General features: G+C 45.4%; 1 protein-coding gene across 2 annotated transcripts in view; it reads left to right on the forward strand.

Moving 5' to 3' along the window:
- Positions 1 to 26,232, forward strand: part of LOC142309813 (putative ATP-dependent RNA helicase DDX60) — a 420,704-nt gene that overhangs the window by 112,371 nt on the left and 282,101 nt on the right. For both annotated transcript variants that reach the window (XM_075347271.1, XM_075347272.1), the window contains 3 exons: positions 6,272 to 6,424; positions 8,844 to 8,946; positions 9,035 to 9,150. In XM_075347271.1, the coding sequence (XP_075203386.1) occupies positions 6,272 to 6,424; positions 8,844 to 8,946; positions 9,035 to 9,150 (372 nt within the window). The remainder of the gene's footprint in view (positions 1 to 6,271; positions 6,425 to 8,843; positions 8,947 to 9,034; positions 9,151 to 26,232) is intronic.

Here is a 26,232-nt window from a genome sequence, read left to right on the forward strand (position 1 = left end):
ACATGTGCAGAGTTGAATTCCAACATGTGGGGACATCACACACCAGTCTGTGAGCCGGAAGATGCAAACAATGCTGAAAGCCAGCAAGGCTGGCTGAAGCAGTAGGTGACTTTCGAAAATGTGCAGACAGGCGGCGAACTTTTACCAGCAGATCAGACAGCTCTGGGTATGACTTTAGAAACTGCTGAACCACGAGGTTGAGCACATGGGCCACGCATGGAACATGTGTCAGCTGGCCTCGCCTCAAAGCCGCCACCAGCTTCCGGCCATTGTCACACACGACCTTTCCTGGCTTTAGGTTCAGAGGTGTGAGCCAGTGATCTGCCTGCTGTTTCAGAGCTGTCCACACCTCTTCTGCATTGTGGGGTTTGTCACCTATGCAGATTAGCTTCAGCACAGCCTGTTGCCGCTTCGCCGAGGCAGTGCTTCCAGCTTGGGACTGGTGTGGAGGGTAAAGTGGATGAGGATGCGCAGGAGGAGGAGGAGGCTGAGGAGCATGACATTCTGGAGCTGTAGAGTGTGGGTGAAACCCTGACTGAGGTAGGGCCTGCAAACCTTGGTGTGGGAAGGACGTGTTCCGTCCCTCGCTCAGACTGGGTGCCAGCTTCCACAATATTAACCCAGTGTGCCGTCAACGAGATGTAGCGGCCTTGCCCACAAGCACTTGTCCACGTGTCTGTGGTTAGGTGGACTTTGGGTGAAACAGCGTTGTTCAGGGCACGTGTGATGTTTTGTGACACGTGGTTATGCAATGCGGGGACAGCACACCGGGAGAAATAGTGGCGGCTGGGGACCGAGTAACGTGGGACAGCTGCCGCCATTAGGTCGCGGAATGCTTCTGTCTCCACCAGCCTAAAAGGCAACATTTCCAGCGCAAGCAGTCGCGAAATGTTAGCATTTAGAAGTGTGGCATGTGGGGCGTTGGCAGTGTATTTGCGCCTGCGTTCAAAGGTTTGCTTAATGGATAACTGAACGCTGCGCTGGGACAAGGACGTGCTTGATGATGGTGTTATTTCTGCGTGGGCAACTGCAGGTGCAGGGCCGGAGGAGGCTTGTTCCCAGGCATCATGGACAGGGGATTGGCTCGCATGAACAACAAGCGAAGACGTAGCAGTGACATCAGCAAGCACTGCTCCTCGACTCTGTTGTACATCCCATAAAGTCGGGTGCTTGGCTGACATGTGCCTGATCATGCTGGTGGTGGTCAGGCTGCTAGTTTTGGTACCCCTGCTGATGCTGGCATGGCAGGTGTTGCAAATGGCCTTTTTAGAATCATCTGGAGCCAACTTGAAAAACTGCCAGACTCGGAAAGACCTAACATTGGTACAGGCACCTTGTGTCGTGTTGTTGTTCCACGGAACGGTTGCCTGACTTCTGCCTGGGGCCACCACCCTGCTTCTTACTGCCTGTTGGGATGCTACGCCTCCTTCCCCCTGTGCACTGCTGTCCTCGCTCTGCATATCCTCCTGCCAGGTTGGGTCAGTTACTGGATCATCCACCACGTCGTCTTCCTCATCCGCACCCTGCTCCTCCTCCTGACTTCCTGACAATTGTGTCTCATCATCGTCCACCCCCTGTTGAGACACGTTGCCAACTTTGTGAGAACGTGGCTGCTCAAATATTTGGGCATCTCTACATACGATCTCCTCATGAGCCACTTCAACAGGAGCTTGCGAGAGGCCAGAATGTGCGAATGGAAACGTGAACAGCTCTTCCGAGTGTCCAAGTGTGGGATCAGTATTGTCCGTGGACGTGTACTCGGCCTGGTGGTAGGAAGGAGGATCAGGTTCTGAAATGTGCGGTGCAGTATCACGGCTACTGACACTTGACCGTGTGGAAGACAGAGTGTTTGTGGTGGTGCCAATCTGACTGGAAGCATTATCCACTATCCAACTAACAACCTGTTGACACTAGTCTTGGTTCAAGAGCGGTGTACTGCTGCGGTCCCCAAGAATTTAGGACAGGACGTGCGAGCGAGTAGATGTGGCCTTTTGTTGTGGCAAAATTAGAGCTTGCACACGACCTCGGCCTCTGCCTGCACCACCATCATGTCCACTTCCTTGTTCGTTGCCAACGCCCTTGCGCATATTGCAATGCTGTGCTGACGTGTATTATTCACTAGACTTGTGCGTTATATGCTAGTTTGTGAAAAACACACACAAGTGCACCTGTACGCTGCTACCGACTGCCACACACATGCGGTTTTTAAATGCAAGCATGGACGCAATAAGAACCTAACAGGTTTTAGGAGCGACAATTACTGAGAGGTTTGACACTATCAGACACTGCTGACGTGTATTATTCACTAGACGTGTGCGTTATATACTAGTTTGTGAAAAACGCACACAAGTGCACCTGTACGCTGCCACCGACTGCCACACATGTGCGTTTTTTAAATGCAAGCACGGACGCAATAAGAACCTAACAGGTTTTTAGGAGCGACAATTACTGAGAAGTCTGACACTATCAGACACTGCTGACTGACGTGTATTATTCACTAGACTTGTGCGTTATATCCTAGTTTGTGAAAAACGCACACAAGTGCACCTGTACGCTGCCACCGACAGGCACACACGTGCGGTTTTTAAATACAAGCACGGATGCAATAAGAACCTAACAGGTTTTTAGGAGCAACAATTACTGAGAAGTCTGACACTATCAGGACTGTTTTACACTGTGTATACCAGCCCCAGATATGATGAAGGCTGGTATACAGTCACCACTAGGAATGGCTATATTCCCTGCCTGTATACAGCAACAATAGTCCTGAGAAGGACTCTTCTGGTCACTAGCCTGTATTCCGACCTGGCTATACCCTGCCTGCCCTTCCTGTATACAGCAACAATAGTCCTGAGAAGGACTCTGCTCCTGTACTCCGACCTGGCTATACCCTGCCTGCCTGTATACAACTATAATAGTCCTGAGAAGGACTTCTGGTCACACTGTTTGCAGCCCTGCTACGGAAATAACTATAAAGGGACGCAAACCTTTCCCTGAAGCAGCAACACTCTCCCTGCACTGACTGTCTGGATGGCTGTGTGCAGAGCACAGCGCGCCCGCCGGTATAAAGGCTCGGTCACGCTGTGCAGGCCGGCCAATCACTGCAATTCCACAACTAACAGGGCTGTGGCATTGCAGTGGTCTGCCAGCCAATCCCTGCATGAGGGCTGGCTCTCAAAAGAGCGCCAACATGCAGGGATGAAGACCACGAGTACAGCACGAGTATCGCGAGATTACTCGGTACCCGCCGAGTAGCCCGAGTACAGTGATACTCGTGCGAGTACCGAGTAGTGACAAGCATACTCGCTCATCACTAATTAGGAACCAATTCCTCCCATCTCTTGCACTGGCCAGTTGCTAACTCTTTGCCATCCTGCCTTCTACAGCCCCAATGGAGAAATTACGTAAACTCGTATTAAACAATACACAATACATTAAAATTGTATCATTTCAAAATACATGAATTTCTTCAGGAAGACTAGAGATGAGCGAGTATTGTAATATTCGTAATCACTATACTCATAACGAGTACTTTGTAATATTTGTGTATTCGTTCCAAATAGCAAGTACAATGCAAGTCACTGGGAAATGTGAGTAATTTTCTATTGGACCCAACAAAGATGTCTGGGGGCCTGAGAAAAGGCTGAAATGGATGGGAAAGTAATGAAACTGAATGGGAAGAGAATATGCCTGCATGCATTTCTGACTCACATATGGGTCGTCTCTTTCTGTCTCTCTTTCTCACTCTCTTTTTCGTTCTCTCTCTCTCTCGCACTTTCTCACTCTCTTTCTCTCGCTCTCTTTCTCTCTCTCTTTCTCTCGCTCTCTCTTTCTCTCTCTTTCTCTTTTCTTTTGCTATCTCTATGACCTAAAACACACTTCCGTTAAAAACATGCACGTGCTGCGAGACACGTATTTACCCTGCGTGTTGCGTGTGGTAAGTACGTGTCTCGGGTACGTGCGGTCCACGTGTGTTCTACGTGTGCTATCCGCGATAGCACACGTAGAACCGGTAATTTGCATACTCACATGGTCTGCGCTGCTGTCCGTGGTGCTGATCTTCCGTCTCCAGCCCTGCCGTCTCCCCGCTGCTGCCGGCCGCAGTGAAGTGAATATTAAATGAGCATAATGAGCGGCGGTCGGCAGAAAGTGTCAGCAGCGGTAGAGACAGGAGAGCTGGAGAAGGTGAGTAAATGTTTTTTTTTTTTTTCACTGACACTTGTGTTTTCTCCGGGGCGTGTCACACGGGACCGCATCCACACTACATCCGTGTGGTACGGGTGCGGGCCGTGTGACACCCGTGCTGCCGGAGAAAACGTGGACATGTCACCGTGTAGAAAAACGCACACACGTACAAACGCACACGTTCCGTGCAGTTTGACGTGTGTGTGCCTGCTATGATAGGGTAGCATTGGTGTACGTTTATCCGTGCCACCGGGACGTGCAAACACGGACCAAACACGTACTGGCGGCACGGATGTGTGTCGGAGGCCTATGGCAAAGCTGTGAACTGTAACATATTATCACTATTCTTTTTCAACACAAAATAGCTGCTGCATCCCCTGCCTTTGCTTTTATGAAGGCTTTGATAGTCCCTCCTGGCTGTGCTATGCCATGTGACCCATCTGTACAAATTCATAAATATTTAACATTAATTCAATTCTCATGTAAACGATTTGCTCATCTCTAGTGCACAGCAATCCACACTAAAAAATTGCTACAAAATAAAGGTAACCTGTCACTTTGGAAAACGCTATTTACCTGTAGATACAGGGTTATTGTACAAATTAATAGCCTTGCAATGCTGTCCAGCCGCCTTACAGAAAGTCCATCTACTGGGATAAATGGAATTTATTTCCGCCAGAGAGCTGCCAGCTTTCTGTGATGGGGGTGTACACGAAGCAGCTAAGTCACTGCTCAGAGCACTGCATGGTAGCTGTAAACATGACCCGTTATTTTGATTGATGATTCACTTTGCACAGATGCGTTGTAGAGCGAGTTGTCAATCAAAGTGCTGAACCAAGCTTACAACCACCGCTGACAGCATAATGAGAAGTGCTGTAAGTGTGAGGCCCCAGGAGCGCTGATCCTGTTCGGGGACGCCCCAGTGCTCCTTCAGCAGGACAATAGGTAAGTTGGGTTTTACTATCTTAGTCGTGACGCCACTCTCGGTTTTGCGGTCAGTGGTGGACCACAACTGCAGTTTAACGAGCGTCTGGTGCTCGGGTGTGTGTGTGGGGAACAACAGGTCACAGAATGATTCAGACAGAGTCCAGAATGTCTATCAACTTGTTTACTCACTTTGATGGTTGTTGTGAGGAGCCTGGGCGATGCTGAGATAGACCAGGGTGTACCAGGTATCCTTTCATGCCGGTCCTGGGGTGACTGTCAACTCGCCTTCCTAGCCCTTCTTGTTTGAGATGACCCCTGACTTGAAGTACTGTGGGAATCATCCAGGGAAGTCGCAACTGCCTTTTCTCCCCTTTCTGGCCCGTTTTCTGGCAGCGTGGACCAAGTAAAGATGGCTTTTTGTCCTATCTCACTTATGGGCCCCCTCATTGCTGCGGATGCTGCGGACTCTGTGTTTGTTGGTGAGGCACATCCAGCACCCTCACCGGCAGGTTTAGCAGCTCGAATAAATGGATTTCTGCTCTAGGGACCTGTTTCCCCGTGCGAGCCTGGTCTACTAAAAGTCCCCGTACTCAACTGCCTCGCTTCTTCCTGAGGTATCTTTCAGGCTGACTGTGTGGCAACCGTTCTCCCTCGGCTATAGCCACTACATCTGTTGGGTCTGACTAGTGACACCGCGCACGTCCTCCTTCTGCGACTGCACACTGCGCTTCCTCACTTCAGACTGGCTCACTACTCCTCCCCTCTGTGCCTGCCTCTGCAACCTAGCAACCAGCGTCTCTACCGCACCCCATGAATGGGTCTGCCCAGGGGTCCCTTCAAGGTATGTGTGAGACCTAGTCACTATGTGTCTGTGTGTTCACACCCTATTCCAGTCATCAGGATTACCTGTTTGCACTCACCCAGCGAGGGTGCAGTACTCAGTGGTGCCTGACCAGGTCAGGGGTGCCACATAAGCGGTGACAGTAGCTTCTCCATACAAACCCCCATGACTGAAAGCTGGTGGCTTGAATATTTCAGCATGTAAAAGTCTCAAACTAATACTCTTTGCAGTTTTGAAAAAGGACAATACATTATTCAAATTGGGAAAAAAATCATGGTAAATAGAGCTGTCACTGTTTTATTTATTCTTTTCTTGCAGAATTTATATTAGAATTTGGTAATGAAATAAATCAATTGTATAAGTGCCTCTGGGAGACTGTATCGGCTTTAGTCCCTAAGAGTGAACATTTGCTATCTTATGAACTCCGAAATACATCAACATTTTTTCTTTCACAAGAATCATCTGTCCAAGGTAAGAATATATTTATCATAAATTTATAATATTTTTATTTTATTAGTTTGTACTATTTACATTATCATAAATCTGGTAATGTGTAGCAGTTGTACATATGGCACTGCCTTAAAGGTAATCTGTCAGCAGGTTTTTGCTACCACACCTGAGAGCATCATAATATAGGCAAAGAGACCCTGAATCCAATGATATATCACTTAGTATACTGGGTTTAGCAGTATTGATACATAGTTTTTAGATTTAGCAATGCAGCAGAGCTGAGAATGTTGCCCTCTGTCTATAGCTTGAGCTGCTATTCACAGTAGGGTGCGTGTCAGACTATCTGACCTCTAGCTGACCTAGTCTGGCAATGCTAATCTCCTGAGCTTAAACAAACATTGCAGTTAAACAACAGCACACAGTGTGATAAAATACACCTAGTAGCATACAGATCTTTAGAAAGTATTTCTAAAGAACCTTTATACTATGCTAATGAGCACAGGGACTAGTCGCAAAAGCATTATATCCTCCGACTAGTCTGACTTCTTAGGCTGCTTGCCCACGATCAGGGTTCACAGTGTTTTGGATGCAGAGTGTTTCAGCTGCTTCCAAAACGCTGTGATGTACAATACAAGCACAGTGGAGCATGCTGTTATCTCCTAAACTAGACCAGCTTCAGCACTGTGCTTACAAGCTAGACAGCAGCGTTGGTCGGTTTCCTAGGTAATGAGCATTAAACAAAAGTGTAACTCTCTCAAGGATGGCTGCTACTATTAAGGGTGCTTTACACGCTGCAACATCGCTAGCGATGTCAGGCGCGATAGCACCCGCCCCCGTCGTATGTGCAACATTTGTTTATCGCTGTCGTGAACATTATCGCTATGGCAGCGTCACACGTACATACCTGTGCAGTGACGTCGCTGTGACCACCGAACAATCCCTCCTTCAAGGGGGAGGGGCATTCAGCGTCATAACGACGTCACCGCGACTTCACTAAGCGGCCGGCCAATAGAAGCGGAGGGGCGGAGATGAGCGTGACGTAACATCCCGCCCACCTCCTTCCTTCCGCATTGCCGGTGGACGCAGTTAAGGAGATGTTCGTCATTCCTGCGGTGTCGCACATAGCGATGTGTGCTGCCGCAGGAGCGACGAACAACATCGTACCGGTGGCAGCAGCGATATTAAGGAAAGGAGCGATGTGTCAACGATCACCGTGTTTGAACGATTTTGCGCTTGTTGATCGTCGCTCTTTGGTGTCACATGCTGCGATGTTGCTGCTGGCGCTGGATGTGCGTTAGTAACGACGTGACCCCGACGATATATCGGTAGCGATGTCGCAGAGTGTAAAGCACCCTTTAGTAAACAATAAATTGCAAAAGTGCTTATCTTTACAAGCAGAAGCCAATACTCCTCTATAAAAATGTATGTTGTGTATAAAGCTGAACTATTCAGATGTAGTAGAGCTGATCTGGATGAAAAAAAGGAATAAAATAATTTCAAAATGCAGCAAAAATCTGTTTGTCAGAGGCAGTTATGAAATGTTTGTCTAAAGTAACAGGGTTTTTTATCAGTACAGCAGAGCTGAGTTTGACAATAAGGCACTGTGCGCACGCTGCAAAATTTACCGCAAATTTTGCTGTGGATTTGCCACGGATTTGCTGCAGAAAATGTGTCTAACATTGTTGCAGTCATTTCCCAGCAAATCCTATGGGTTTTAAAAAATGCTGTGCGCACACTGTGTTGTTTTATACCCGCGGATTTACCGCTGCGGAATTAATGAGCCTGTCACTTCTGTTCCGTAGGTACCTGTGGTTTTTTCCATAGATAATGGTAAAAATCCGCAGGGACCAACCTGCGGAAAATCCGCAGCAAACCGCATCAAAACCGCATGCGGATTTCGCTGCGGTTTTGGTGCGTTTTTTTACCGCTTGTGCGGGATTCTTTAAGAGGGTCTGGATTTTTCTTAAGAAAAAGGCACTTTCTAGTGCGCACATAGCCTAACAACTTTGCTGCAGTACATCTGAGTTGTATATAGAGATATAGAGGTCAGAAACTTTACTGTCACTTCCCTTTAGCCTCACCAAGGTCAGCTAATTCCTCTCTGTGTCCCCTCATCATATAATCCAATGTCTCTATTGCTGTCTAGTGTTTTATTTTTGCTTGCTATGCTATTGAATGCAGACACACAATTGCTGAGGTAGTTTGCTTAGAGGGTGTGGGTGTGTGAGGTTAAGAAGCTGGAGCAAAGGACCAGAAGAAGGATATAATGGGTGCTGTATGAGTATCAAAGAGCAGGACAGCGTGTGAGGACAAGAGGATGTGGTGGCATTCTAGGCATGTGTCTATCCTTCCTCTCCCATGACCAGATTTGCTAAGGATAGATAACTAACACCAATAGGCCAGAGAACAATATTTATGTCTGTCCTTTTATATTCCCAAGTTCTAAGGAAAGAAGTCCTCTCTGTTGGGTTGATACCAATACGATCTGATGTGATGGAGGATTATGCTGGAGATCTGATAAAGCAACTCCCAGTGTTGAGCAGGTATACAGATTTGTACATGTATGACTTGACCCCCATTCATAACAGATTTAAAATAGACTTTTTTTTATTTAATTGTCTTACTATTTAGTGATGACCCACGAATTCCTATCTTGAAGAACACAGAAACATATGATGAACTTTTTCACTGGCATATACACCGCCCTCTAAGTGATGACTATGACAGAACAAAGTGTGAACGTGACGGTAATAAACATTTTTTTGCTCTCAGTACGAGAAACAAAATAATAATTATAATCGATCTGTGTCAGATTCTGTTTCATAACTAAAATTGACAACTTTGTTGATCAATCATTTTTATCAAAATTTACCCGAAGGACAGGGTTTTTGACTATCTAGACCGTTTTTGCAGTATTTTTCATTCCAATTTTAATAGCATCTCTCATTAGCCTTTTTATTTGGCTAGATGTTACTTTAAAGTCTATAGTGCTATCTTACATGAGCTAGATACAAAGATATTTTTTGGGGTTGGGGGACTCTTTTATTTGTGTTATTTTGGAGTGCTTTAATTATTTTTTTTTGGCATTAGGAAATTTGATTCACAACATAGTTATTTTCTGCTAATTGAATTTCCCTTATTATGGTCTGGGGTCTCTCAAGACTAGAGTTGAGCAAACCTGAGGTACGTTTTTTTCGAACCGAACACCAACTTAAAAACAAGGGGCTTGGGTTCGGAGTTTGAATGTTTTACATGCTAAGCGGTACTTTACACGCTGCGACATTGCTCAAACAATGTCATTGGGGGAATGGTGCTTGTGACACACATCCGGCGCCGTTAGCGACGTCGCAGTGTGTGACAGGCTGGAGCGACCTAAAACGATCGCAAAAAAGACAAAAATCGTTTGTTTTGGAGAGGTCGTTTAATAACAAAAAAATCGTTGTCAGGTAAGTAGCGATGTTGTTCCTCGTTCCTGCGGCATCTCACATCGCTATGTGTGACACCGCAGGAGTGACTAACATCTCCTTACCTCCGTCCATCGGCAATGCGGAAGGAAGGAGGTGAGAGGGATGTTATGTCCCGCTCATCTCCGCCCCTCCGCTTCTATTGGCCGGCCGCTTAGTGACATCGCGGTGACGCCGAACACACCTCCCCCTTGAGGGAGGGATTGTTCGGCAGTCACAGCGAGGTATGTGTGTGTGACGCTGCCGTAGCGATAATGTTCGCTACGGCAGCGATCACCACATATCGGCCATACGACAGGGGCGGGTGCTATCGCGCTCGACATTGTTAGCAATTGCTAGCGATGTTGCAGCGTGTAAAGTACCCCTAACTTAACTGGCACGAGCAATGCTGTGCTCAGGTACGCTTGGTGCTCAGGACTGTGCAAGCCGTTTGTAGTGTTTGAACGTCTCACATTGGGAGTAACAACAACATGATCACATGTAGTGTGCAACCCCCCCAAAAATTTGAAAATGCCCACCTTCCCTCTCCTGGAAGTGATTTGTTTATGGCTGGCTGCATGTAGGCGGAGACTCAAACTGCCAATCAGTGTTTCCAAACCTACTTGGGTAAGGTTCGGGCACGTGGAGGTTCGTTTCGTTTGCTGCCAGTGAACCGAATCTCCAAAAGGTTCGCTCATCTTTACTGAAGGCCTCAAAGTATGATGTAAAAGACAAACAGTAAATATTTACTCACCTTATTGCTCACCTCTCTGGCCCCATCACTCTTCATGTTCCTCGGCACATATTATTATCACTGCTACCAAGCCCTGAATTTATAGGCCTACTTACAAGTGTGTGTTAAGACACAATGTCATGTTTTCACAACTTGTGCCATGACCTTGGGAGTTAAAGTGCGGAAAAGTCCCAGTCCTCATCAGAGCTGCAAATCCTGACCTAGCATGATACGGTCTGTGGATTCAGTGCTCAGTGGTGGTGGTAAAAAGATGCGCCACGTACTGAACAGAGAACAGTGCAGAGCGGAGGGGCCGGAGAGGTGAGCAATAATGTGAATATAAATATTTTTTTTTCTTTTTTAACTTTTTGATGGCTTTTTATAGTACATAAAATTGCGAATGTGGATATTTGTAAAAATTCAAATTTAAATTTAATTCCACTCAAATATTCACTCATCTCTATATGGCATGCTTTTCTTTAATTATTCATATTGTCTACTTTATAAGAATTGATAAACATGAAAAAAACACCAAAAAGGGGATTTCAGGGCACACAGATTATTAAAACATTGTAAAACCTACATGAAATGAAGAATGTTCATAATTTAATTGCTGTTAAAAATTTTCTCTGACTTTGGCCAGAGGGGATGGTGCTGGATGTTCAAAACTACTAGATTCCATTATAATAAATTAATATATTATATAAAACATTGCTTTCCTACAGTGCACTAACCGTATGTGGTTTCATTGTTTTTCACCTGTAACATAATTGAACACAGAAGAGTCAAGAAAGAGTTAAGGCGGCATTACACGCTACGATTTATCATGCGATTGCATGAGCGATTGCACCTGCCCCCGTTGTTTGTGCGTCACGGGAAATTCATTGTTGTTAACCCCAGTCACACGTACTTGCCTCCCTAACGACGTCGCTGTGGGCGGCAAACATCTTCCTGAAGGGGGAGGGACGTTCGGCGTCACAGTGACGTCACACAGCGGACGGCCAATAGAAGCGGAGGGGCAGAGATGAGCGGCCGGAACGTCCCTCCCACCTCCTTCCTTCCTCATTGCCGGCGGGACACAGGTAATCTGTGTTCGTCGTTCCCGGGGTGTCACACGTAGCGATAGTGCTGCCTCAGGAACGATGAACAACCGGCACGCAGAAGGAGGAACGAAATTATGAAAATGAACGACGTGTCAACGAGCAATGATGAGGTGAGTAGTTTTGCTCGTTAACAGTCGTTCGGACGTGTCACACGCTACAACATCTCTAACGATGCTGAATGTGTGTTACAAATTCCATGACCCCGACGACATATCGTTAGATATATCGTAGTGTGTAACGCCGCCTTTAGGCTAAGAACACACATCCGGCTTTGTCGGATCCGGCGCGCTCCCGTACACTGTGTACAGGAAAGTGGCTGCGCAACAAGATCCGGTCACAAGCTGTCATGTGACTGGAGCATGTGACCAGGAAGTGGCAGCGCAGCCACTGTATTGTATAGACTGTATGGAACCAACAATTGGCAGAAAAGCGGGATGTGTGTTCGTAGCCTTAGGAAGGAGAAATTAAGTGTGCAGGGATTTTTCCATCCTGAGACCATAAAGAAGTCTCAGGATGGTACTTTGTAGCTAAAGTGGACAGACAATGAGTGTAAAGGCCCCGTTACACATAGCGATGTCGTTAGCGAGATCGCTGAAACGTCACAGGTTTTGTGATGCAACAGCGACCTCGCTAGTGATCTCGCTACGTGTGACACATAGCAGCAACCGTCCCCCCCCCGCTGCGATATCGCCGATCGTACCTGAATGTCCAGGTACATTTTTTGATCATTGGTGTCCCACTGGGCAGCATGCATCGCTGTGTTTGATGCCATAACAATGACGAGCGACCTCGTTGGCAACTCACAACTCAGCGACGTGGGCATGATTTTGCTTTGTCTTTTCAATGCCCCCTCAGCTGCGATTGGTGGTCACAACTGCGTTATGATTGTGCGACCTTGCCATAAAGAAGGCAACATAGTAGCGCTTCCATCCTTTGTTCCTGAGCGCGTGCAGGTCAGCTATCAATTATATGCAATCATAACCATATTCTACATTGTGCTCATTGCGCAACAAAGGAAGGAAGCGCTACTGCATTGCTTTCTATTGGCAAGGTCGCCCAATCCGAGAATGACAGCGCAGCAGTAGTGGCCACCGATCAGAGCAGAGGGGCGTGGAAAAGGCAACGCAAAGGCACGCCTGGGTGGAAACACTACGCCTCTATTGAGGCCTGAGTCGTCAGAATAGCTGCTGTGTGACAGGGTCCCAGCGACCGCCGAGGTCATTAAACGGATCACCGTATCGTTGTTGTGTTGTTAATGATATATCTGCCTGTTTGCCAGCTCACTAGCGACCATGTAGCGACGTACGAGCGATTCTGACCAAGTCGTATTGTTGTCGTAATCGCTGGAACGTCGCTACGTGTATCAGAACCCTAAGAATGAGTGAGCTGTTGGACAGTGTACTGCCTTCTGAGAAATGTAGTCTAATTGTACTGCAAAAGCTGTTCAGGATGTAAACAATAATAAGCACAAAATTGGTCATAGTGGGGTTAGGGACAAACATAAAAAAATACATATAGTGTTAAAAAGGCATGCCGATTTGTACAGGCATCTACAAACACTGTATGAAAACTATGGAAAGAATTTATCAAGTTGTGTGTGTCAGTTTTATGGAGGAAAAAAATTTAGTTTTGCACAAAAAAATGACAATTTTTTTCTGTTTTCTCCAGCTCTTACTAAGTTTACTTCTAGCATTAAGTTTAGTTCAAAATAGTGTCAGAAAATTCATTGTATATGTCACGCCCCTGAACAGGGTGTCACAGGGCACTTCACTTTCTTTTGGTGCAGGACTCAACCCCTCATGGTTCTGGGACCTGAATTTTGATGTTGCTTCCACCAGCATTCAAATCCTTGTAACCTTACACCACACCCTGTCAGGCACACCAGTGGGTGGTCTAGCTGGAATAGGGCCACCCGCCTAGGGGTTAGACTGGTGGGAGGGACTTAGGTCAGTTGAGTGGTAGCCCTCAGTGAGTGAGGAGCTAGGGGAGTTGGAGCTCCCTGGGAGACTTTGGCTAGGTCACAGACAGTGGTCTGGGACTGGAGGAGTCGGAGACCCGGTCGCAGTATATTAAAGAAAGGAGCCAGACTTAGTTTAGTGGAAAGGTTGGCATCGGAGTACCTAATAACCGAACCGGTACTGAATACGGCGGGGTACTGGACCCTAGATCAGGGAGTAGCTTCACTCAACCTGTTAATTAATCTGTGGAGGATTGTGGAGGATCTCTATGAACTGTTCCCAAGAGCTCAGAGATCGAAGGCACCAACACAACGAGGGGGATAGGGCTTTCCAACCCATGCAGCCCACTGAAATTCCCTGTGTCAGCCATCGAGAGAACAGCTTCCCTACCCAATAGTGGGGAGCGGGACGCTGAAAGCTTCAAGCCGAGGGGTCATTGGAAAACAACTAAAATTAGTGCAAGGAGGCAGTCAAGACCACCAGCAACATCAAAGGGAGCGGATTCCCGGACGAGCTCTCCCAGAGAGGCACAGAGACTTGGTTTAACTTGGTGTCAGAGTCTGCTTTGCGGTCGCATCACTACTAACAATACCTGAGTGAGTATGCGGTCCTCCCCTGCTTCCAACTTGCATTGCGCTCTCCTATACCTCCACCATCCGGAGTCCCGGGGCTTACCCTACCCGTGGAGGGAACGTCATCTGGCTGCACCACTCCATCTTCCCCGGGTACTCCCATTGGCAGTGGTGGTACTTCCCTTACCGCGAACTACGGGTTGCGTCATGAACTCTTATCCCCTGTAAATATCCCCTTTTCATTTGAAGTGGCCGTGAGCCCCCGGAGACCCTCGAGCCACAGCAGACCCCGGATCCGAGCGGTTCGACCGCTGCAGGGGTGGCACATATACACAGTTGAACATACTTTTATTCCATGTACTGTTCATGTGCATGGTGCTGATGAAAAAAAAACACAAAAGGCCTTTTTCTCTCATACTGTACACAAATTTGTCTAAATCTGTTAGATCTCCTTCACACCTCTGTGTCTCCGGGATGTGTGGTGTCTAGTTTCATATGTATCAGAGACACATTTACATGAATACTATTTAAATAGAGATCTTCACACCTCCTTGTTTTCATAGTCCCTGTGAAACTACTGTATGTTTGGTTGATTCTCACTGAGACAAGTCAGTTTTTTCCAGCAGCACGGGTCAAATACGGACATCACAGACATGACATCCATGTGACATGTATCAGAAAAAAACAGATGATACTGAAATGAATGGGTTTTTATGTCTAAAAGATGTGCAAATCTTGCAAAATGATGGATAAATGCTCTATAGATAGATAGATAGATAGATAGATAGATAGCCTGTATAGCTATTTGGCAGGATTAATAAATAATTTAAAAAAAAAAGATGTAGGGTTCCCCCTAATTTTCATAAACAGCACAGGTAATGCAGCAGCTTTGGGCTAAAACCCTCAGCTGTCAGCTGTATCTTGGCTAGTTTTGTAAAATAGAGGGGATCCCACCCTGAATTTTTTAACTATTTGAAAAAATAATGTTAAAAAAACAGCATTAAGTCCCCATCATTTATTCAAAACCAGGCATGAGACAGCAGACAACTGTGGGCTGATATTATTAGTGCGGGAAAGGCCATGGTAGTTTGGCCCTTCCCAGCCTAAAAATATTAGCCCGTAGCTGCCCCAAAAAGTGGAGCATCCATTAGATGAGTTCACTGCACTTCACATCCGCCCGCTCTGGTGCAAAAAAATGAACTGTGGTAAACTCATGATGTTGCTGCTCATCATTACCTGTGGTAGTTCACATGCTATTGTGTGACCCACCTGCTATTGTGTGACCCACATGCTGTGAATGTGCAGAGCTCTCATGAGGTCATCGCAATTCATTGCCGTGGTTATAATACAGCACAGCATGAGAGCCAGTAGTGGCTGATGTTCCATGCGATATGAAACCTTCTGTTCTTCATAGGCTGGGGCAGTGAGTCTGGGAATAATGTAGAACCGCCATATGCAACCCACGTGGGGGGAGGGTGGCTTGCAGCACATGTGGGGGGAGGGTGGCTTGCAGCACATGTGGGGGGAGGGTGGCTGGCTTGCAGCACATGTGGGGGGAGGGTGGCTGGCTTGCAGCACATGTGGGGGGAGGGTGGCTGGCTTGCAGCACATGTGGGGGGAGGGTGGCTGGCTTGCAGTACATGTGGGGGGGGGGAGGGTGGCTTGCAAGCCAGCCACCCTCCCCCCACATGTGCTGCAAGCCAGCCACCCTCCCCCCACATGTGCTGCAAGCCAGCCACCCTCCCCCCACATGTGCTGCAAGCCAGCCACCCTCCCCCTACATGTGCTGCAAGCCACCCTCCCCCTACATGTGCTGCAAGCCACCCTCCCCCCGGGGCCCCCCCTCCTCCATGTGCCATCTCTCTCTCCCATCAGACTCTGCCCCCCTCCCCGATCTGCTGCCTGCTCTCTCCCATTTTCCATCTACTGCCCCCTCTCACCCTCCTCGATCTGTTGCCTCCTTCATCTGCTGCCTCTTCTGTCTGCTGTGATCCTGCTGCCTAGATCCATCCTGTAAGGTAGGTATCCCCATCTCACCAACCCCCCCATCCTCTGCCGCTCCTCCATCCGCTGCGCCATTTCCCATCCATCCGCTGCGCCATTTCCCATCATCCATCCGCTGCGCCCTTTCCCATCCTCTGCCGCTCCTCCACCCGCTGCGCCCTTTCCCATCTTCCATCCGCTGCGCCCTTTCTCATCTGCCGCCCCGCCCTCTCGTATCGCATTATCCAGCGCAGTTGCTCGCTTCCAGACTGCAGTGGATGATGCGATGCGAGACTCGTGCATTGCTCTCACGTTTGGCACTGGTCTTGGCAAGCGCTCATTTTTTTTTTTTTTTCTACTGATGTCTGTATTTTTTATTTCGCCAAACTAATTTTTTTTGTATGGGGGGAGGTCTAGTTTCCAAAATGGGATCACATGTGGGGGAGCTCCATTGTTTAGGCACCTCAGGGGGTCTCCAAATGAAACATGGCGTCTGCTAATAATTCCAATCAATTTTACTGTGAAATGGCGCTCCTTCTCTTCTGAGCCCCGCCGTACGCCCAAACAATTGATTTCCACCACATATGAGGTATCGTCGTACTCAGGAGAAATTGCACAATACATTTTATGGTGCATTTTTTCCTGATACCCTTGTGGAAAAAAAAGCTACCTGTTTGAAAAAACAATTTTGTGGTAAAAAAAATAAAATATTTTCACGGCTGAACATTACAAACGTTTGTGAAGCCTCCAGGGGTTCAAAGTGCTCACTAAACAGCTAGATAAATTCCATGAGGGGTCTAGTTTCCAAAATGGGGTCAATTGTGGGGGAGCTCCATTGTTTAGGCACTTCAGGGGGGTCTCCAAACGCAACATGGCGTCCGCTAATAATTCCAACCAATTTTGCTGTGAAATGGCGCTCCTTGCCTTCCGAGTCCTGCCGTGCGCCCAAACATTTGATTTCCACCACATATGGGGTATCTGCGTACTCAGGAGAAAATGCACAATACATTTTATGGTGCATTTTTTCCTGATACCCTTGTGATAAAAAAAGCTACCTGGTTGAAGCAACAGTTTTGTGGTAAAAAAACTTTTTTTCTTTTCACGGCTCAACGTTATAAACTTCTGTGAAGCCCCCAGGGGTTCAAAGTGCACATCAAACTTCTAGAAAAAATATTTGAGGGCTCTAGTTTCCAAAATGGGGTCACTTATGGGGGAGCTCCATTGTTTAGGCACCTCGGGGAGTCTTCAAACCCGACATGGCGTCCGCTAATGAGTGCAGCTAATTTTGCACTCAAAAATTCAAATGGCGCTCCTTGCCTTCCGAGTCCTGCTGTGTGCCCAAACATTTGATTTCCACCACATATGGGGTATCTGTGTACTCAGGAGAAAATGCACAATACATTTTATGGTGCATTTTTTCCTGATACCCTTGTGATAAAAAAGCTACCTGGTTGAAGCAACAGTTTTGTGGTAAAAAATTTTTTTTTTATTTTCACGGCTCAACGTTATAAACTTCTGTGAAGCCCCCAGGGGTTCAAAGTGCACATCAAACATCTAGAAAAAATATTTGAGGGCTCTAGTTTCCAAAATAGGGTCATTTGTGGGGGAGCTCCATTGTTTAGGCACCTCAGGGAGTCTTCAAACCCGACATGGTGTCCGCTAATGAGTGCAGCTAATTTTGCACTCAAAAATTCAAATGGCGCTCCTTGCCTTCCGAGTCCTGCTGTGTGCCCAAACATTTGATTACCACCACATATGGGGTATCTGCGTACTCAGGAGAAAATGCACGATACATTTTATGATGCATTTTTCCTGATACCCTTGTGAAAATACTAATTTTTATGGCTAAAGTAACATTTTTGTGTTAAAAAAGTAAAATTTTCATTTTTTCGTCTACATTGCTTTGGTTGCTGTGAAGCTCCTAAAGGGTTAATAAACTTCTTGGATGTGGTTTTGAGCAGAGTGAGGGGTGCAGATTTTAGAATTGGGTCACTTTTGGGTATTTTCTGTCGCCTAGGTTTCTCAAATCACTCCAAATGTGATGTGGTACCTAAAAAACTTTTTTTTTGTAAATTTTGTTGGAAAAATGAGAAATTGGTGATGAACTTTGAACCCTTCTAACTTTGTCAAGGTCAGAATGACGATGATGATGAGACTCAAAGGATCTCTCGATATCCGGCTGCTGTTTCTAATTAAAAATGTCATGTGTGCACACGAGAATGAAAAATAACTGCACAGCAAGTCAGTTATATCTATCTCCATGACTGGCTCTTAACCAAGTGTGTTTTTTATTGTTTGAAAGAAACTCTAGACCGAGCAGTAAGGGGGTGTAAACAAAAGTTTTAGTCCAATCAGGTATCGTAGGTCAGGGCTTCATGACGTAGAGAGATCTGCATATTCTCCTTGGATTGGACAGTCCAGGCTCCAGGAATTTTCCTTTGTCCATCTGTGTTGGGTGTAGAACAGGAAATGGTGGCCATTTTCAAGCTATACATATAGTATATACTGAGTCTAAGGAAAATACACTGAATATGCAATATACATATATACATGTTAGTAAGAAACAAAAGCATTCACAAATATGTGTGTTAGTTCACATCTACTGAACTATATAACTGAGTCTATGAAATGGCTGAATTAAGTATTTTTGGATACTCAATTCTTTATCCTCAACAGTCCCCCCTAAAGACTTACTTCTGCCATTTCTAAATTCTAAGGGTACTGTGTTCCCTTAGGAAGAGAGGTAGAAAGATCTGTTGAAAAACCTGCCTAACTGAACGTTGAAACATGGGCGGAAAGGGGAAAGGGGTTTTCTTCACCGGTTTGAGACCAAGGACTCCTAGGCGAGTCCTCACCCTTTGTAGTTGGACTTTCCCATGTCTCAAGGTTCTCTAAGTCCTCTCTTCTAACTGTTCTGGCAATGCTGGTCTAAAACTGTACAGGGTTTTCTGAAAAGGATAAGTATGAGCAGAACGCTCAGTGCAGCTCTGGTTGATTAACCCTTCTGCAATGCGAGGTGTGGATCCATAGATGTTTCTGTGGTTGGATCAGCTCCTCTAGTGTTGACTCATGGATCTTTCTCGCTTGTCCTTTAGAATCAATCAGTTTCCTGACTGGAGACCATATGCTAATAGCTCTGATTTAAAATCTGGAATTGGAGAATACACCTGTTTATCACACTATTCAGTCAATTATATAAAAATATACATGTCTATGCTAAACCAAAAACATCGTACATAAAAACCTGTTTATTACGAAAAGAAAACAAAACATATACATTTTGTACACGATTTACTAGTTTCCACTTTTCTATAAAATATACACTTTTTATAAACACATTTTTCTTTACATACCACCTTCATGTGCTGCTCAACAATAATATCGTTTTCTGCACTGGAATGCCTCTGACCAAACCTGGAGAGAGATTTACACAACACGCACAGACTTGCATACAACATGCTCATGATATAGATCTATAATCAGTTTGCAGTCTCTAAGAATGGGTAGAGCAGGTGCAGGGTGTTTCTACGGACTCTTTACAGTTTTTTTCTCACTTCGTTCTAGACACTTGTCTCACAAGACTGGGTGAATCTGCCCACCTGGGTACTGAACCCGGTGTCACCAAAGCACACACTGACAATTGTCTTTCACAGATGTTACCTGGGCCATCATTAAGAAGAGCTCTCATGGCAGAGAAAGCTTACCACCCTTTGTCCACAGACCTTCCTCAGTCAGCTGGCTCCTTGCATGTCACACTCCATTCCTTGTTGTATCGCTTGTTCCTGTAGGGATTTAAGAACACAAGGAGTGACAGAAGTCACTGACGGGACCAATGTCACCAAGGCATGGTCGGTATTGGTGAAAGACTCTCAACTCTAGGCCCGTTCACTGCTTCTTGGTCAGCTGCACCTGTGCGAGGATCTCCATCCGAATCCATCAGCTCAGATCTGGACTTTCTTTTCGGCATACCTAATTCATTTGACAACAGGAAAAAATCTACAACCTACATACACCTCTAAAGACTCTTACCCACTCCTGTTCTACCCATCAAGAGAGGCATTTAATGCATCACTGTCTCCTGTATCAATAGGATTGGAGGGAGTGGTCGAATTTAGACTACCTCATGTGGTGTAAACAGCAGCATATCCAGTGCAGAATCGACCACCATCTGGTTTCATCTATAAAAACAAAAACTAAAAAATATACATTAGATCATTCTTATAACTTCATCTCTGATCATAATACAGTTAGTGGTCATCTATACCTCACATGACTGAGAATACTAAATAAATAAACAAACAAATAAATAAACAAACAAATAAACATATAAGACAAGACTTTCCTATTTCAGTTAACAGATATACCTCATAGTAATCTAATAAACATAGTCTGTGGAAAAAAGGTCAGCTTCAAAACCTATCTAATATGCCTGCTGCGCCCTCCAAGAAACTGGAGAATATAATTAATACCTTATTCCCCCCTTGTTTAATTGTTTATTTACCAATATGGCAAAATTCAGCATTTTTATACTGGTATTCCCTAAAAGAAAAGATAAAACAGCAGGTAATAAATTAGCCACATACTAAAACCTAAAATGAACAAACACTGAAAATAACGTATATCTCACAACACTATACATTACTGGGAAATTTTAAAAACCTTACAATAAACACTGTATCCATAAAGAAAAGAAAAACCTTTCATAGTAAAAACAACTGAGACATGATGAAATGACAGCTGTGACTGGGCGACTAACCTGCAAAAATATATGAATTGTTTAGAAATAATCATAAAAACAGAAAAGGTGATAGAGTCACAAAATAAAAATATATTGTTCAAATAAATCGCCATTAAAAACAAAACAACACAAATTATATCGCACATCCCAAGAAATTTAATATTCCCTATTCCGGTATAAGCAGCAAACTAAAAATGGGAAATCCTGAACTCTAAGGGTTAAACCAAACTTACGTCACTATTGGGGAAAGACACATTCCATCAAGACACATTCCATCCTTATTTCTTAAAAGCGAGAGAGGAAGAAGAAAAAAACCTCATCCTTTGTTATAACAAAGACGTAGCAGTGAACACATCCATTACCCATATCTACATTGGATGCATTATACATTTTTCCTAATTACTTTTTACAAATGGATTTGATACATTTTGACATCAGTATGGGTAAGTCGTTTACAATTTTTGTTTTAAATTAACTAACACAGTACAAAGATATATATATATATATATTTACCTTCCTCTATTTTATTTTATGATATAATGCTGCAGGACTTCTAAAATACCAATTGATTTTATGTAAACAGATATCTTTCCACATCAATTCTGTAAAAGTTTCACTTACTTATCTTTGACTTGCATTTATGGGATAGCTGAGTAAACAAATATACAATTTTTACTTATTCAAATGTGTTAGTCATTTATACCACAGAACACCTCCCACCGGGGATGGGTGGAGAGCTTTGAACAAAGAGCCATTGCGAGGGGTTTGGCTTATGAGGTATACTGCCATCAGTGGGTGTAGCAAGACGGCTGCCACAGGAAGTTCCAGGCACTTGACTTCCGGGTGTAGCATCCATGTTGTGACTCTCTGGGTGTACTGGGAGTGGCTGGAACTACGTAGTAAACCAGGGATACTTTTAGTGCCTGTAAATTTGCATTCCAGCATACAAAAGAGAGATTTGATTAGCACCAGATATAATGACTTCTAGAGAAGAACAATGAGGCACCGCTAGAGAAAAACATTTAGTGATTCTACAAACAGCAACAGACAGTGAATAGGGTCTTTGTCCTTCATTATAAACTCACTACAGATTAATCTGAACTTCAATACATGGGTTGCAGCCTGCCATCTAGTGGTAGTCCAACGATATTACACAACTTTTTGCAATCTTTTATATTTTTTCCGTTTTTTGTAACTAGGGCGACAGCGTTCTCAGCTTTTACTAAAAACAACATATTTATCTTTTGAACAGAGTATACAGTGCTTAATTGGACCGGCCGGCTCCAACCGAAATTCTTTCCCGTCTCGTTATGAAGACCTACCCCCTCATAACAGTGACTCACGTTTAATACGCAGGGGAATACGCTAATTCCGACACTTTTACCTTAACTAAAGTGAGTTCCTTTCCCGCCTCGTCTGCCACGCAGACAGTGACATGCACCTGAACCGCAGGGGAATACGCTAAGTCCACTTTAAGTTAACAGAACCCTTCCCGCCTCGTCTATTATCTATCCAACATTCAATATTCAATATTTAATATTCAATATCTAATATCTAACAAACAGTGGCTGTGTTATCCGCAACACAGGGGAATCGCTAGTTCTCATACTTCTGTTCAAAAACTAACAATTTGAAAAGACTGAAAAATGCATGAACCCGTTAATTTCTCTCTAATACAAACCAAAATAACACTTGTCTTTCTTTCAAATCATTAGAACTCATCTGTTTGCTTTACTATACAAAGGCTGCAGCCATCTCCTGTATATTACCCAACTGACCCCTCCTTTCTCTTCACTGCAAAAAGCTGCGCTGTTTTGACCACTGGTATCTGCCTCTTCACTCTTCCACCCCCCTTGTTTCTCAGCTAAAAGACAGCAGAGACCGAGCTGTGTAATTTGATCTCTGCTCTGTCTCAAGCAGCTGGTGGACATATGGCCCCCACCTTTTTGCTTCCTCTGAGTGTAAGAATGTAAGGGCTTCTGCTCCCCCCTCTCGCATTCTTTGTTCTCAATAGAAAGACTGTCATGGATATCCCTGGGCTTAACCAGACCCCCGCAGTCTGCCTCTTCGCTCTCAGTGAAGAAGAAAAAAAAAACTGCAGGCAGTGGGTGATTAACCTCCCCCCCTGCTTTTTCACAGAACAAAGACAGCAGCTCCTTAGCCTCCATTTTCTCTCCCTCCGTGAACAATAACAGACAATTAACTCTCCGAGAACCAAACAGAGAAATCACAAGCCTGATTAACTATACACTTTATACAACCCAACAGCTACTCAAAAAAACACCCCATTTCTAATTACAGACAGCCGGATACTTTAAAACCTACCCCTAGCCCCTATGGGGACTGGGTCCGTTTCTTGCCCACCGGCGAGTGACAGTCACACCGTTAGGTCTCCGGTGCACTACCATTCTCCGGACTAGTGACCACCCACTTTCACCAGGTGTCTCTCGAACCACAGGTAAAACAGCACACACAATATATATGATGGTAACCGTGAAACGGAGGGTGATCAAGTCCTCGATATCGAGCAACACCTGGATACTTGTGGAGCAGCCCCCAGACGTCCGGAAAATGGAAGCTCTGACTCACCCTTCTCGGTAGTTCCATCTGGGGTGCCAACTGTCAAGGTCAGAATGACGATGATGATGAGACTCAAAGGATCTCTCGATATCCGGCTGCTGTTTCTAATTAAAAATGTCATGTGTGCACACGAGAATGAAAAATAACTGCACAGCAAGTCAGTTATATCTATCTCCATGACTGGCTCTTAACCAAGTGTGTTTTTTATTGTTTGAAAGAAACTCTAGACCGAGCAGTAAGGGGGTGTAAACAAAAGTTTTAGTCCAATCAGGTATCGTAGGTCAGGGCTTCATGACGTAGAGAGATCTGCATATTCTCCTTGGATTGGACAGTCCAGGCTCCAGGAATTTTCCTTTGTCCATCTGTGTTGGGTGTAGAACAGGAAATGGTGGCCATTTTCAAGCTATACATATAGTATATACTGAGTCTAAGGAAAATACACTGAATATGCAATATACATATATACATGTTAGTAAGAAACAAAAGCATTCACAAATATGTGTGTTAGTTCACATCTACTGAACTATATAACTGAGTCTATGAAATGGCTGAATTAAGTATTTTTGGATACTCAATTCTTTATCCTCAACAACTTCCTAACAGAATTTTTTTTTTTTCAAAAATTGCGCTGGTGTAAAGTAGACATGTGGGAAATGTTATTTAGTAACTTTTTTGTGTGACATATCTCTCAGATTTATGGGCATAAAATTTAAAATTTTGAAAATTGCAAAATTTTCAAAATTTTCGCCAAATTTCCGAAATTTTCACAAATAAACGCAAAACATATCGGCCTAAATTTACCACTGACATGAAGTACAATATGTCACGAAAAAACAATCTCAGAATCGCCAGGATCCGTTGAAGTGTTCCAGAGTTATAACCTGTCAAAGTGACACAATGGTCAAAATTGCAAAAAATGGCCGGGTCTTTAAGGTGAAAACAGGCTGGGGGCTGAAGGGGTTAATCTTTAATATTTTTATCGGTTTTCAGCCCGCAGCTGCTTCTGTACCTCTGCTGGTTATGAAAATTAGGGGAGACCCTACGTCTTCTTTTTTTCTCCCAAAAATATTAATTTTGCTAAATAGCTATACAACCAATCTATTTATGCATGTATGTATCTGTCTATCTATCGATTATCACGGCAAAGGAGTGTTACGAGGGGGACCCGGGGAAGCGTGCCAAGATGGGAAATGGACAGCTTCCGCCGGTCAAGGTCCACTGTGCGGTGTAAGGGACCGCCGCTATGGTGGGTGAAGAGTGAGCGGGTTGCTGCTAGCGATCGTCTGGAATGTCACAGACGATCTATGTACACCGATCTGCCCTAACCCGTGAGGGTTGTATGGCACGGATCACACGGCTCGGTGTACCTGTTGCACGGGGAAGCACAGAGGTGCCCACGCACGTGTGCCAGTGGAAGTCACGAGAATATGGCACGAGGGTAGCACAGAGGTGCCCACGCACGTGTGCTTTCAATAACCAGGTGAGTCCGGTGGAGACTTGAGGAGCTCACCTGGGACAGGAACACGGCCTGTTGAAGGGGATACTGCCGGAGCAGCAAGGCAGGAACACGGCCTGCAAACGAGGTACTGCCGGAGCAGCAAGGGCCAAGCCCACAAGAGACAGTAATGCCTGAGCAGTGGCGTGGCAGCACGCTGCCAGACATCCAAACATAGAAGGACGGTCGCGCGCTGCCATGATGGCAGGGGGAGCTTTTAAGGAGGTGCAGCTCCACCCGAGGGCGGGCGCGAGGCGGAGATGACGGACTTGACCCAATCAGGGTCCACGACATCCCAGCCTGGCCAGTCAGGATTCACCACGTCACCAGCCTTGTCATCAAGCCGTGTGACGTCAGTGAGCGAATCAGGACCCACCATGCATTGCACATGCTCACCCTCCTGCCTCTGGGAAATAGAGGCGGGATCCTCGGTCTCACAATGTGCAGAGATAACGGGAATCTCACTGCTTCCCTGAGCAGTAAACCTCTGCACATTGCGCAGCCTCGCAGACCTTCGGGGCCGCTGAGCAGGAGGGTCTGCGGCAGGCCAGGAATGGGAGACCGCTTCACTCCTTGTAACAGGAGAACCACTAGGTGTCACCCTTCTGCTGCCTCTCTGAGAAGGTATCTCCTGCAAACTGCGCAGTCTGGCAGACCTTCGGCGCTGCTGAGCAGGAGTGCTCGTGGCAGGCAAGGAATGGGAGACTGCCTCAGTCCTTGCCTCAGGAGAGCCACGAGATGTAACAAAGGAGAAGTGCTCACTAACACAGATTTACACAAATTTGTGAGCAATTCGAGAGAAAAAAGCCTTTTGTGTACATAGAAAAAGTGTTAGATTTTTGAGTTCAGCTCATGGAAAATGTAAGCAAAAATAAAAGTGCTGTGTTTATATTTTCTAGTTTTCAATCTATATATGTGATAAGTGTTTGATCTGTACTGAATTTCATACGTTTTCAACATCCAGAATATACTGTTAATTACAGTTATTAACATTGATGCAATAACATATGCCATACCGTAATACGTTCACATTCACGTTCACACAGCTGAAGACTTTGCCTCTTTCTTCAAGCAGAAGATTGACAACATCAGAGCAAGCTTTGGCCCACAATCACCACAGCCCCTCATCATAGCTACTCATCCCTCTTCCTCCAAATCCAGCTTCTCCACCATGACAGAAAACAATCTCTCCACTCTACTCTCAAGATCACATCTAACCACCTG

Source organism: Anomaloglossus baeobatrachus, chromosome 1 (assembly GCF_048569485.1).
Source record: "Anomaloglossus baeobatrachus isolate aAnoBae1 chromosome 1, aAnoBae1.hap1, whole genome shotgun sequence".
Taxonomy (NCBI): Eukaryota; Metazoa; Chordata; class Amphibia; order Anura; family Aromobatidae; genus Anomaloglossus; species Anomaloglossus baeobatrachus.